Here is a 14,325-nt window from a genome sequence, read left to right as displayed (position 1 = left end):
TGGGAAGAGAAGTTCTAGCCTAGCCTTGTCTGTAATCTGCTGGCTTTCTGTGTGGATAGTTTGTTAGTTTTTAATGGAGGGGAGAATTCAAATACCAGATTACATGCTTTTATTAATTTTAACATTTTAAAACTTTATTTATCTGGCCTTATTTATCTTTTCACCTAAATTTTAAAAAAGAGGTTCCAAAACATTTTGGGCCACATATCCAGTTGGCAAATAATCCAATTTAATCTCTCCTTTCCATGAGCGTCCACCCTCTCTCACATGTGAGCTAGCCTTTCTTCCTGGCAGTCATATTTTCTCTTAGGCAATTTAATTTCTATATTTATACCCCAGCTTTCCTCCAAGGAGCTCAAGGTGGCATATATGGTTCTCTGCTTTCACATTTTATCCTCGGCAGCTTGTGAGGTAGGTAAAGCCAAGAGATTGTGATTGGCCCAAGGTTACTGAAGGAACTTCATGGCTGCATGGTGATTTGAAGTCGGGTCCCTCCAGTCCTAGCCTGGCACTCTAACCACTACACTACATTGTCTTTGATCTGAGCCCCAGCTGCCTATCACATAATTCTGTCATTTGATCCTCACAATAATGCTTTTTAAAAATTGTTGTATTATATAATTGTATCGTGATTTTAAATTGTACACTGCTCTGAGTGGTACCTGTGTAGTGGAAGGTTGGGGGGGAGAAAGTTTTTTTACACAGATGTCATGGGCTGATTGGACACAGAGGAATGGTGGGAGGAACCAGCTGGGGAACCATGAAGGGAAGAAGAATCAGCACCCGGGGAGTGGTAGCGGGACAATGGTGAGTGGTCAGAGGAAGAAGAGGAAGACTTGAGGAGGAAGTGAGCTGGGAAAGCCTGTGGTTGAAACATTAGCTGTCAACTTTCGGATTTGAAAATAAGGGATCAGCAGCCTCACCTGTCCTGGGGACAGTCTACGGTATATCTAACAATCCAGGATAGCAGTGGGAAACGGTGCTGGAATAAGGGAATTTCCAGCAAAAAAAAGGGGAAAGTTGACAGCTATGGGTTGAAAGAAGTCCAGAATCGGAGGCAGAAGCTGAAGCAGGAGGGGTGGGTGAGGGAGGCCAAGAGGCAGAAATGAGTCAGGCTGGTGCAGAGTCATGGGTGCCCCGTTGAACACAATTACTTACTTCTGCCCCATCCTCATTTCTGCTTCTTGAGAGAGGGGATGCGTGCAAAAGTCTCCAGGTGGGTGGGTGAGATGCAGATACAAACATTCTTCCCTAGGCTTGCTATTAAGAAACTTGGATCTTGGGTAGGTGGTGGGTGGGAAGGAATAATTGCCATTTACCCTTCTTTTCCTTGAATACTCCCTGACAAGCATTTTAGAAGCGTCCTTTATGTCATGGAAGAAAAGGCTGTAGAATCAACCAACTGCAATAGGTAATGTAAACAACAGTACTTAACTGGCCAGCTAAGGCTGTTGCCATAACAAGGGAATAGGTATGGCTGGTTTCCCATTATAGATTTTGCCCTCAGATACACAGCATCACAAGTTCGGAAGAGACCCACAAATATCATCCAGACTCACCCCCCCACCAAACCCATAATAATGCTTTATCTCACTGAGGATACACTGCTCCTCCAATTTGATTTGGTCTTTCATGTAAAAACAGTGGGGAAGATCCAGCTAAGTCATACGCGGAGTGCACAAATTGAAATTAATATGTAGACTTTGGCTTCCAAACAGGTCTTGCTTTTTTGCTCCCCTTCCAGACTCCTCAAGGTTCTCAGAAAGGTGTTTGCTGTGGAACACTCAGCCTGACATCTAAGCTATCCCAGCAAGCTTCCAACACAGCAAGGTTGGCATATTAGTCCACCATTGCAATGTTTTGAAAGTATTTGTCACAGTTAGGGATCTATTTACTGTTATTATGGAAATCTGCACAGTTTACAGACAAATGCTTAAACTTTATATGGAACCACAAAGGAACCAATTTTCCCTTGATAAGAGTTTGTCATTTATATTAACATTACTGAAAAATATGCATGAGCAAGTGTGTTTTGTGTTTACATCCCTCTCAGAGCATTTAGTGTGTGTTAGCTCAGAGTTCTCCAAGAACAGCAGGCTGACAGGAGTCATTTTTGAAGTCATAAATCTTGGCTCTCTTCTGCTTAGATATTATCACCTCAGGCATTTCTTCAGCCATCACCACCAAATGTATTGTCAGGTTTTGAATACACTGGCAATGCTCTTTTCTCACAATGGACTGTGGGAGAAGCAAAGTAAAAGCAAGAGGACCAGTTCATCAAAATCTGTAATTTCCACAAAGCTCTTGAGCCATGGCAGCTGGGGTCCACTGGGGTGGAGGGCCCGGCCGCCAGGGCAGCTAACAGTAGTCAGAGGCAGATTTAGGCCTTGAAACATTGGAACCACAACAAGGAATTCTGCTGCAAGCAGGAGTAACCAGATTTGGCAACTGACTGAAACTGGGTGGGCATGCAACAGAGCCAGATCATCTCAACCAAAAACCCAAGACATTCACAGGCTTCTCAGTCTATCAAGAGGTATCACACACAAACATATATTAAATGATGGTTGTTCATCTGTCCTGACAACACATTCCAACACCTCTTTCCTCAGAAGTAAGCCACTGTGTTCAGGAGTCTTCCTTGCTCACGTGGCCTATGCATAACTCACTCTTCCATTTACACAAACAGGTCTCAGAAGTACTTTACTCTGCCTGTTTCATGTCCTTTGTAATGTATTTATAGCCTGTAATTTTTCACTGAGAAGCATCAACAAATGAATTATCTCATATTCTGCTTGAGGATGTACAGTCATACCTCGGTTTAAGTATTGGTTCGGTTTGAGTACTTTCAGTTTAAGTACTCCGTGGACCCGTCTGGAACGGATTAATCCACTTTCCATTACTTTCAATGGGAAAGTTCACTTAAGGTTAAGTACGGACTTCCAGAACCAATTACACTCATACTTTGTGTTAAGTATGCTTCAGGTTGAGTACTCCGCGGACCCGTCTGAACGGATTAATCCACTTTCCATTACTTTCAATGGGAAAGTTTGCTTCAGGTTAAGTACACTTCAGTTTAAGTACTCCGCGGACCGTCTGGAACAGATTAATCCACTTTCCATTACTTTCAATGGGAAAGTTCGCTTCAGGTTAAGTACGCTTCAGGTTAAGTACAGACTTCTGGAACCAATTGTGTACTTAAACCGAGGTACCACTATATTTGGAAGGACCAGCTTCCACACAAAGAGCAGAGTGCAGGGTCCAAGAGTTGGCCATTTTGTCTGTTTTATGGGTCTCATGCACATCAGAGTAAACATTGCTCTGCCTAAAGCTACTTCATATTCCTTGTCTCCCGTCTCCCACTCAATAGAAGAGAATAGAAGAATACATACACATGCACATACGCACTTTTCTCTTTTTCATTCCCCCTTCTCCCTGCAAAGCAGCAAACAGGTACAAGAGGCTTTACTTATTATCTTTCAGAATGGAAGATCATTCTTTGCCTAAAGGGCATGCAATGCAGAAGCTCCTAGGACTAGGACAAAGCAAACTCAGGGAAAGAAGGCACGAAAGACAAAATGTATGGGAGGAGGACAGGGCTGCTTTTGATGCCCCCTGTCCCGAACCCCTGGCCTACCTGTCAGTATTCCAGGTCCAAAGTCCAAGGGTCAATCCACAAAAGCAAAGTCTAAAGGTCAGGAAACACAGTCCAGGGTCAATCCAAGTAGCCATGTCTGAAGTCCAGCAGTCAGGATACAGTCCAGAGTCAAACCCGAAGCACAGTCCCATAGAAGTCCAGGTGCATCCAAGCCAAGGTCCAACATGGGCAGTTGAGCAAATAAAGCACCTCAGCTCTGCTTCCCTTTTGCCCTTTGCACACTGATTGCAGCACCTGCGCTTGATGAGGCACGTGACCCTCACCTGTTCCAAGCCAGCTGAGGAATCACATCTCTCCTGCCAGAGCTAGCGAGCTCCACCTGGCCAGCTAGGGAGCTGGGCTGTGGGCCCTTGCCTGCCTCAGCCTCCTTGAGCTTGCCTTGTTAATGGAGACAGGGGCCGCTCTGGCTCTGGCTCCTGCTCCTCTGGTTCCTGTGCACTGATCCCCACCCCTTCGCCATCCTCTGTCAGCCTGTCAGTACTTCCGTCGTCATCCCCTTCTTGCTCTGGTGTGTCCCAGTCCCGGCTACACCCGCCTCCTTAGGATCCTTTCCTCTTCCCCCTTCCTGTCTTCCTGCCAGTTCCATGACATGCCCACCCACCCACTTGAGTTGCCTGATGCAGCTGAGCTCTACTCCCCGCTCTCAAGTTATTAGAGAATTGCTTTTTCTTCAGGGATTGACCATTGTTTTTTAGTACCAGGTCTGACTTAAAGACGCACACACTTCCCCCTTCCCCTTCTGGAATGAAACACATGCATATGCACATACCCTGCAAAATCAGAACATTGATGTTGAGTGCTTTCCTTATTGGGACAAATATATTTTTGGGAATGGAGCAGTTTTGCCAGAAAGCAGAGCATGGGCATAGGTGCCCCCTCCTCCCTGATCAAGTAAAACAGTAGAAATACTTAACTAACTGGCCAATCACATTGGTTCTGCCCCCTTAACAAAAAATTCTGGCTATGCCCATGAAGCAGAGGTGGGGAACCTCAGGCCTGGGAGCCAAATGTGTTGTTCCAGGCCTCTCTACTTGTCTCTTAAGATTCTCTCCAAGACACACTCCTCTTCAGGCACCTGCCTCTCCCACCAGCCTTGCTTCACATCCTTCTTGAGTGTTATTTGCCTTGCTGGGATGTGATGGCCCTTGTTTCCCTGGGTGGAGGATATAGAGAGGGGTATGTCGACTATAGAAAGGTAAAATTTACATGTATTTCTCCATCCACTTTTGCTTCTGGCCCTTCTCACCAGTGGCATACGGCCCCTGAAAGATTGTCCAGAAGGAAATGTGGCCCTCAGTCTGAAACCCCCCCCCACCTCTACCCCTGCCAGGAAGTCTTGCAGTGCAGAAGCTCCAATGAATGGGCCTGACCAAATTGGGGGGGGGCGCTCTGAGAAATAACAGGAAAGAAGAAATCAGGGGAGAGATAACATGGAAAGGGGAGGGGCTTCTCTACTTCCTTACCAATGACTGGTCATGCTGCTCACTCATTATCTTTTTTTGCACTAGGTCTAAATTTAAATCAAAAGCACAAGGAAGGTGCTGCAAAGCAGCAACAAGAAATTGTGCTGCTTTGAATCCCCTGTGTTGGGAGAGGTGCTTGTTCCTTCCCATCCTCCTCTTATGGGCCTGATTGGCTGGGGTCATTCTACACCAACGTCCTACAGAGCAGCCAAATGATATGTTTTGAGTTGTTCTCAAGAGGGGCAAGAGGGGACAAAAGGCAGAGCACCGAGTCTGGACACCCTGCAATGGAAGCAATTCCCATAAGGTTTCTAAAGTCTGCAGCCACCCATGAGCATGTCACAGATGCAGGGGAGATGTATGTGCAGCAAAGCTTTTTTCTGTGCTGCTGAAGGAGAGAATCCAGGAGATCATTGTGAACTTCACTTGGTAAGTTCCGAGGCAGCACCAGCTATAATCCTAACGGACAAAATGCAAACCAGTTACTTGACACATGTACACCTGAGAATATATTTAATGTTCTTTACAGTATCTAGTCGGACAAATCCATCGCATTCATTCATTTTTGATGGAAATGAAGGCACCAAGCAGTTAACTGGGGGTCACCTTGTAGAATAAGGTGCCAGTTAGGCAATGAATAAAAAGTAATCTTCTTCTGGAATTCTTTTAATGTGCTGCTGTATGTTGACAATTGTGGACATGAAAGATAACACACATTAAAACATGTATCTGATTATACTTGCCATGTGCTCCCCTATTAACGTTCCAAAATGAAATGCAAACTTTCATTGTGCTTCTCCTAATAAGTATCTTCTTAAACTCATTCATCAGCTTCAGAAGCTCTCCCATAGCTCTGCAGAATGGAAAACAAAGTGAAAGGAAGTTAACTGATGAAGTTCGCTCTATTTACATCCCCTTTAATTCCTATACTGGACCACCTATCCTTCTGCCATACAGACAAATATGTACAATATGTACATTGTACAATATGTACATTGTACAATATGTACAATGTACAATGGAAGGCAGCAGAAATTTATAAAACTGAGAATATTCTTCTTAATAGTCATCCCATGTCTATGTCAGCCTTAAAGGAAAAAAAAACTGGAAATATACCACATGCATGGATTCAGTTAATTCAGAAATCTCTGAATTCCAAAGGCTCAGTATCCAATATTTACAAATTACTAATAAGCTAGGTTATGGTTCCTCCCAGGGCCTTAGAATATAATGGGAGGGTGATCTTAAATGTCAGATTGATTAACATGAATGGGATCAAATTTGGATAAATGCTTCACTAAAAACTGAATCATATAGGATTCAATAATCCACTCTAAAAAAATACTTAGGTGGTATTGGACTCCAGAACACCTTTTCAAAATGAATAAAATATCTCTCTACTACGCTGCCAAGGCCGTAATACTACTGGCACTTATATGCATATGTGGTGAGAATGTGAAGTTTTATATAGTTTTTGGATAAAGGATTTTACCACTATCTCTCAAATAATAGATAAATCACTAACACCAGATTCAGTCTTGGCCTTGCTTTCATGGAAAGCAATGCAAATTCCAGATAATCTTATAAGACATTGGTCTTTTTTTCATCAGCAGCAGCCAGAACATAAATAGCAAGTCAATGGAAAGCTTGTTCATCTCCCATGGTTGATTATTGGTTTGGTAGAGTCTCGGATATAGCTCTCCCTGAGCGTCTCACCTATCAAAGAAAAGTAACCAGGGGAGACTTCAAATCAGATCATTTTTATGCTATTTGGCTTAATTTCTGACATATGTCAATATAATAGAGATGGAACATAGATCCCCCAAAAGTTCATACATTTGTGGAGACGATATATTTTAGAAGATTAGGATAAAGTGATTTCTCAATGCCTTGGACTGTGATTATAAAAGAAGTATTGAATGAATCTTTCCTTTCCTTCTCCTTTCCTTCTCCTCCCTTCTAGTTTTCCTCCTGCCTCATTTGTATCAGTATGTTTGATGTTGTTTGTATTTTGTCTTTACTTTAAAAATTAATAAAGTTTCTTTAAAAAAGTTAACTGGTTAACGTTGAATTGTAAATGCATTTCTAATATAGCTTTATTCATTCCATTAGGAATAAAGTATCTGGATAGGATAAAACAAAAATGCATAATAAAAACATATCCATGATTGGGTTAAAACTATTTTTACTGACATCCATATAAGATGTAGAATCCACAGCATATACAGATGTGAACAGAATGGATATCTGGCATATAGTTAAAAAAAATTACCAGACAATGTCTGAAGCAGGAGTGGATCCAAGTACACGTTCAACCTTTTCTTCTGTCTTGCCACCTGAAACACACATCAGTACTTGAGATGCTTCACTTGCTACAGAGATTACAGGCGGAAGTTTCACTTGCTGGAATAGAGTGCAGAGTGGCTCTACTTGAGACCTCTCCTAGTCCCAGGTCATCGCTGCTTTCTACACATGCTACAAAGCCCTACTCAGGCATTGTTTCCTTGCATATAAACAGTCACAGGAAGGTCAGTGGAGGCACAATGCCCAGCCATGCCTCATGTTATCCCTGCCCCCCTTGCAGCCTTCCACGAGGATGGGGGTCTGAAGCAGAACCACCTCCTAGATGTGAAGGCTCCCCACATGACTTTGAAACACATGTGCACAATCAGTGTTCTAAGTTGTGCGGGGAGCTTCCAAGAGTAGAGGGAGGCTCCTTGCTTTACACCCTCACTCTCAAACCCATGGAGAGCTGTATAGGGGCCCGAGGTGATGCAATAAAGGGGATCGGGCTTGGCAGCACACCTCCATTCTTCCTCATGCAAGCCTATGCATTTGAGAAAACAGAAAGCAGTAAAAGCACTATTGTGACCAGTTCAGCCAAGGGGAGTGGGGACCAATTTTTCTGCAAACTCCCCCCCCCCCCGGTTCATCAGGTGTTTCTGCTGCCATGTGCAGATTTGATCAGCGATTGTATTTAATCAGCATGCCAGCATCACTTACTCCCAGTGATACCTACCATGCTAACACTGCATGCTCTGGCATCAACCACTTCATTTATACACAATGCCAAGCATGTGAAAACATTGCACAGGGTAATGGTTCTTTCAAAACCACTCCCAGCATTTTTAAACTAGGGATAACATTTCATGTGAACTGCAGGCACTGTGGTCAAATGTTCTGTGCATTTTTTGAGACTAGGGTGGTTCATTAGCTGTAAAAAAGGCTTTAAGCAGTTAACACATCTACATTTTCGTCAGTTAATTGATTCATTTATCAGTTAGATACCAACAGATCTGTCTACCACCAGACTTCCACTAAAGGTGACTTTAAGACATATTGAAGGAAACACAATATAACACTCCATTTAATAAACAGTAAGTTTCTCCTTAAGAAGGAAAGTCCTTGTAGATAGTTTCCTTTTAATTCCCTACTATAACAGCACACCAGAGCTTTATTAAAGTGTCTTAAAAAATAAGCAAGCATTCAGCTTTGCCAATTAAATTTTGTGCTCAGTGATTAAAATTGGTCCCTACAATCTAACCAACCAAAGCATTACTTGATTAATCCACCAACTAAAGCTTGCAGCTCTGTTTCACAAACATGCTCTGGAATTTCCCAGTAGTTTCTTCCTATAAGTAAGATGTCTGTAATGACAGTAGCTTCTTAAAAACACACAGTGAACTGCCTTTCTCTGCTGAGCTATATCTCAGTGCTGTGGGCTCCATTTGGAATGTAGAACTGACTGGTCTTCTTTCATCTTAGACATAGAGTTGCAGTCTCCCAACTCAAGCAACCTAATTTTATTTAGACATAAGAGAGACAAAGAAGCAGATATTCCAGGCAAGGAGTCTTCTACCACAGCTGCATGGTTCAGAAGAACCCAGAGTTATTGAGACAACAGCCTCCTTAACTGAGAAATTGAGATATTAAAAAAAATGTACAGTAATTGCAAATTGACCACATTGTAGAGTGCCAGAGTTTGATTAGTGTTACAACTTTGATCTATGCACCACAGGAACAAGTCTGATGGGCATTGCCATGGGACCTTAATTTTAGGATTAATCAAAGTGTTGGTTATTCATTGTACACTCACCATAAACTGAAACTTTCTGTGTATTGAAAATAACTCAGAGCTGACTTTCTGTAGCAGCCTATTTTGCTGAAACATCTGAAGCCCATGCAACATAGAATTATGTCATGCGTTCAAGTTATGCTAACCACAGTATTCAATATTATGTTATTAATCCAGATGCACATACTATACACTAGTGTTCCCCAATCTGGTGCCCTCCAGATGTTTCAGACTACAACTCCCATCAGCCTCAGATGTTATGGCTAGTGGTCAGGGATGATGGGAGTTGTAGCCTGAAACATCTGGAGGGCACCAGGTTGAAGAAGGCTGCTAGAGGCCCCATCTACATAATATCTAGTTTTAGCAAGGACCTCATTAGCAGCCCAGCAATTAGCTTGGAAATATATGTACCCTTGGCTAATCGGTATCAGTATTAGAGAAGCATTGAACCTTTTGTATGGGAAGGAAAGTTATGCACAACTTAAGAGTTAATTGTGACACCTTCTAAAAAAGTATGGGCAGAGCTCCTTTGAAGCCTGTGGAGAAGCAGTCATTTAAAAAGCAAGGAAGCAGTAATTTATAAAGCTGCCTTCCTTTCCCTATTAGTTTTCCATTACCCCCTCATTTTTGTGAGCGACTTCTGGTGTATTCAGATAGAGTAAATAGGCAATAACAAATGATGGGAGTTAATGCTACAGAGCTGAACTATTTACATAAACTTAAGCAACAATATTCAGTCCGATTTCTCCTTCTTGTGCAATGCTGTAAAAATATGACCCTTCCTCTCTGCATCCTCAGTGAAAACTGGTTCAAGTTCCAGTTAACTCCCATTTCCCTGGCTTTCTGATGCCACTCCTTGGTCTTCTCACTAGCTTTGCTCAAAATTCTGTCACCGTTTGTTACTCAGGCCATGTGGTCGCTGTTAAACCCATTCCCTGTGACGCTGACAACTGGATCCAGCATGACTTCCTCATTCCTACCTTCAAAGCCCTGCCTTGCTTTACTCTTCCTTTACTCCAGCTTCTTATTCTGATATATCTGTGCCTGTGACCTTCTCTTTTCCAGGCTTCCCATCCAAAGGTTTCCTGCTCCCTTAAATGCCAGTGTTTTCACTCCTGCTACTCCCATTTGCTTGCAACTCCCCCACAGAAACCTAGGATTGTCACCTCTCTCTTCTCCTGAAAACCCCTCCTAAAAGAATGTATTTTCTGTGATGCCTTTGACACATCCTCATCTTCTACTGAAACAAAGCATATGAGTAATGGACACACGTTCTTCCCTGTTTCAGCCTTCATCTCATGTTTCCTCTCTTCTCCTCTTGTTACCCATAAAGTGCCATGATACAGTCATGAGTCTCACAGAATCAAACAGTTGGAACGGACTACAAGGCTCATCTAGTCCAACCCTCTGCAATGCAAATATTTTTCCCAACATGGGGCTTGAACCCACAACTCTGAGATTAAGGGCATTATGCTCTACCAACTGAGCTATCTGGTTAACAATAGTATCTCTTTAACTTTGTAGGTTTATTGCTAATTAATGGTCGATCGTTATGTTGCTTTAAGACAGGGGTAGCCAACATGGTGCCCTCCAGAGGTTGCTGAACTACAATGCCTTCATGGGCCATGCTAGCAGGGGCTGATGGGCGTTGTAGTTCAACATCAGGCGGCCTACCATGTTGGCTATCCCATGCTTTAAGATAACCAGCAGTTGAACACTGAACTAGCACTTCTCTCCCTCCCCTGCTTCTTTGCCCACTATTTTTTTTCCAGGTCCAACATTTCAATCCACTAGACAAATATAAAAACTGAAAGTTCAAGATCTTTGGAAAATTTAAGCCATTATGTATTTATGGTACTCTGGATATTCACAAAATTATATGCACAAGTTTCTCACACTGAAGCAGTTTCAAAGGAAATTAAACCAATAACTGAGCCAATTTTTATTGTGCTTGTTATGCTATATTTTAAATATTTGAGTATAGCACACATAAAATAAAACTCAGGTAGTATTGCTTAGACTTGCAAGATTTTCATGTTCATTTTCTGTAATTCCATTTGTTGCCGTCTGCACTATATTATTTGTTGACGTGTGAGTTATCACTTCAATAAGTGTAAGTGTAAACCACATACATGCTATTTCTATAGTAACATACATTTGATAAAATCTGACCAGGATCTGACAGGATATGCAGTCTCTTCGATTTGGCATATTTCAAATGACAAGAAACATTTCCTTATTCTGCTCTGAAGTTTATTTGAATTTTCAAACAGTCATGCTTTTGCATTTTAGCAAAACAGAATAAAAATCACTGTGGGAAATTGCCATAATTAGACATGGGTATAACCTCTCTGAAGTTCTCCTAGCACAGTAGGGTTTTTGCACAGTTTCCATGTATTTCCATGGAGATGGTGCAGGAAAATCTCATGGAATAATCTTAATATCTGTTTTTAACCAGTATTAACAGCACAGTTATTAATTGCTGCTGATTTTAACTATTATCAGAAGTAAACCTCTGGAAACAGTGGTGGTTTTATCTGGTAGTTTTATTAAGATCCAGATGAATGAATATGTAAAATTTGGCTATGCAAACCATTTTTATCTAGCACATTCCATTAAAAAGAAGAGTGAGAGTATGCAATAAACTGCATATAAGGGTTGTGTCAAAGTTTACAGAATAGGACCCTTGGTAGCTAGAATAACATTTCCACAACAAATCAAAGGTATTGTTCTCAATTTACATGAATATACAGTAGCCATTACCTTAAATTTAAGCCTCACAATGAGTGTCAAAACCACTGTGGAGATATGAAAGCCATATTGTATCAGTGCAGTCTGCAGAGATTTTTTTTCTTGCAGCTTTGCTGTGCTGAAATATATGTTGCACTTGAAAGCTAAAGGGATTACTTTTGAATAGTCACCACAAAGGTTGATTATATTCGTATATCATTTAGCTAGACCCTGCAGGCTATTATTCCATTAGCTGTGCTTGTCCACTTCTGCCCTGTCAAAAAGTTGATCATGTAATGTGAAAAGGCCAGTCAGTCTGTTAAACTATGAGAAGTGCTTCAGAAAAGCACAAGAATACTCTATTTAAAAATAATTATAACCCTATTCAGGTGGCAGTCCTAAGTGTATTTATTTAGAGACAAGCTACACAGAGCGACTGGGTTTATGGTTGGGCTGGAGAGTCTAGCAAAGATAAGTACCAGGCAAAGCACAGTGGTACTTTGGGTTACATACACCTCGGGTTACAAACACTTCAGGTTACAGACTCCGCTAACCCGGAAGTAGTACTGTGGTGTCTTTATTCTTTTAGGAGGGATCAAAGGGGTCTTACAAGGAATAATAGAACATACCGCGTTTCTCCAAAAATAAGGTGTTTCTCCGAAAATAAGACACTGTCTTATATTTATTTTTCCTCAAAAACACACACAGTATGGCTTATTTTCAGGGGATGTCTTGTTTTTTTTCCTCCTCCTCCTGCTGCGACCGGCATTGCTGCTGCACCTATCACTATGTCTTATTTTCAGGGTATGGCTTATATTCCTTGAACGCTTAAAAATCCTGCTATGGCTTATTTTATGACTACGTCTTAAAACAGAGTAAACAGGGTATCTCAATCTGGACAAGCCAGATTGAATTGTCTATTGTCTTAAGGGGCTCACACAGGTCTGTAACCAGTTTCCTGCTGTGTAAAGAGGGAATGCATTCTGTTATATAAAGAAACTTGCTCGTGCGAGTTAGGAAGGATATTAATAATCAATATATTATCTCCTGCCACCCTCAACATTCCCACAAGATAGAGCACAGGGGGCTGCTGGAGGAGGGAAATCACCCCCACATCCTACCCTATATGGTTCAGAAGTACCACATGATCCTCCAGAGAGGCTATTTTTGGGAGCATAGGAGGATACAGAGTATAGGAGGGAGAGGAAAACTTCCATGAACCTCCTTAAGCCTTTCAGATTTATTGCTGCATAAACATTTTTCACTAGGGCCTACTGTCCGATGAGAAATTTCTAAAATAACCAACTACCGTAGAGAATGATTCTTATCACCATCAGGTATGTTAGGAGTCATCTGCAAATGAATACAAAACATATCTCTCATCTTCCATTCCCTTTTATATCACATTTTATATTACAAATTGTAATTTTTGTGCTGAACTTTCTTTGTACTTAAAGTCGGTGCTGATTAGTTTGCACAGGAGAAGACAAAACAACTGCATTATCTTAGCTCTCTTACTGTTCAGATATATCTAGATAAAATAAAGTACTAAATAGAAGACTCGGTGCTTCTTCCAGAAGACTTAAGGCAGAGAATCCTCTGCTTTTATTATTCAAAGTTGTTTAATGTAGATTGTAAAGATGTTTTATTTGGGTCTCTTTGAAGCAATGTATTATACAGAGCCATGAACGAGTCTTTATGAGCACAAGTGGGAGTCCTAAATGAACAGCGTTTGGAATGTTTGACTTTGAATAGGTGGGTTTATATGAGCAGAAGGCTTGATTGTTGGGGCCCAGTTTATGAATTAGAAGGAGGATTTATTTTATACACCTTGAAATGGGAAGTCAAATCTTTTGGGATCCCGGTAAGCACAATTTTTGAGCCGAGATAGAAAACCTAATGGAAATCTCTTCTTCTGCCACTATTACTATCTATTTATTGAAAACAGTTTCATTCAAACTTCTTCATGAAACTATTGCGGCTGTCAGGGGCAACTCGACTTGAAGTTTGAACATCTTTCTGGCCCTGAAAAGTAAAAAGGCTTAAAGGCTCCAGAATAGTGTATTCTCTCTAATTTGCGTAATGTGGTAAAATGTGTGTATGGATTTGTAACTAAGGAGGGAAGGTGTCTTCGCAAAATTCAGTTTAGGGTGAATTAAAAGGCAAAGCTCCCAGGTAATCGAGACTTTTATCTAGCATTAAATTGCTGGGTTATGTTTCTTAAGCAAAGATATGGAATGTATTTGCACCTGATGAAGAACCATGGGCTCGGTGATATCCCTTTTCCATGAAGAAGGTGTAGATTCAATCCCCAGCATCTTTAGGTAAGACTGGGAATGTCCCATCTGAAACCCTGGAGAGCTGCTGCCAGTATGTCAGTATGGATCTGGACGGGCCAA

At 41.5% G+C, this 14,325-nt stretch overlaps 1 protein-coding gene across 4 annotated transcripts in view; it reads right to left on the bottom strand.

The window, feature by feature from the left end:
• Positions 1-5,617: 5,617 nt before the first annotated feature.
• TTC29 (tetratricopeptide repeat domain 29) overlaps positions 5,618-14,325 on the bottom strand; it is a 165,222-nt gene continuing 156,514 nt past the window's right edge. For all 4 annotated transcript variants that reach the window (XM_088660262.1, XM_035114020.3, XM_088660263.1 and 1 more), the window contains 2 exons: positions 7,394-7,457; positions 5,618-5,974 (listed from right to left, as the gene is read on the bottom strand). In XM_088660262.1, the coding sequence (XP_088516388.1) occupies position 5,974; positions 7,394-7,457 (65 nt within the window). In that variant the 3' untranslated portion in view covers positions 5,618-5,973. The remainder of the gene's footprint in view (positions 5,975-7,393; positions 7,458-14,325) is intronic.

Source organism: Zootoca vivipara, chromosome Z1 (assembly GCF_965207765.1).
Source record: "Zootoca vivipara chromosome Z1, rZooViv2.hap1.1, whole genome shotgun sequence".
NCBI lineage: Eukaryota > Metazoa > Chordata > Lepidosauria > Squamata > Lacertidae > Zootoca > Zootoca vivipara.
Note: the sequence above shows the minus strand (reverse complement) of the source record. Positions and strands in the feature narration are given on the sequence as shown.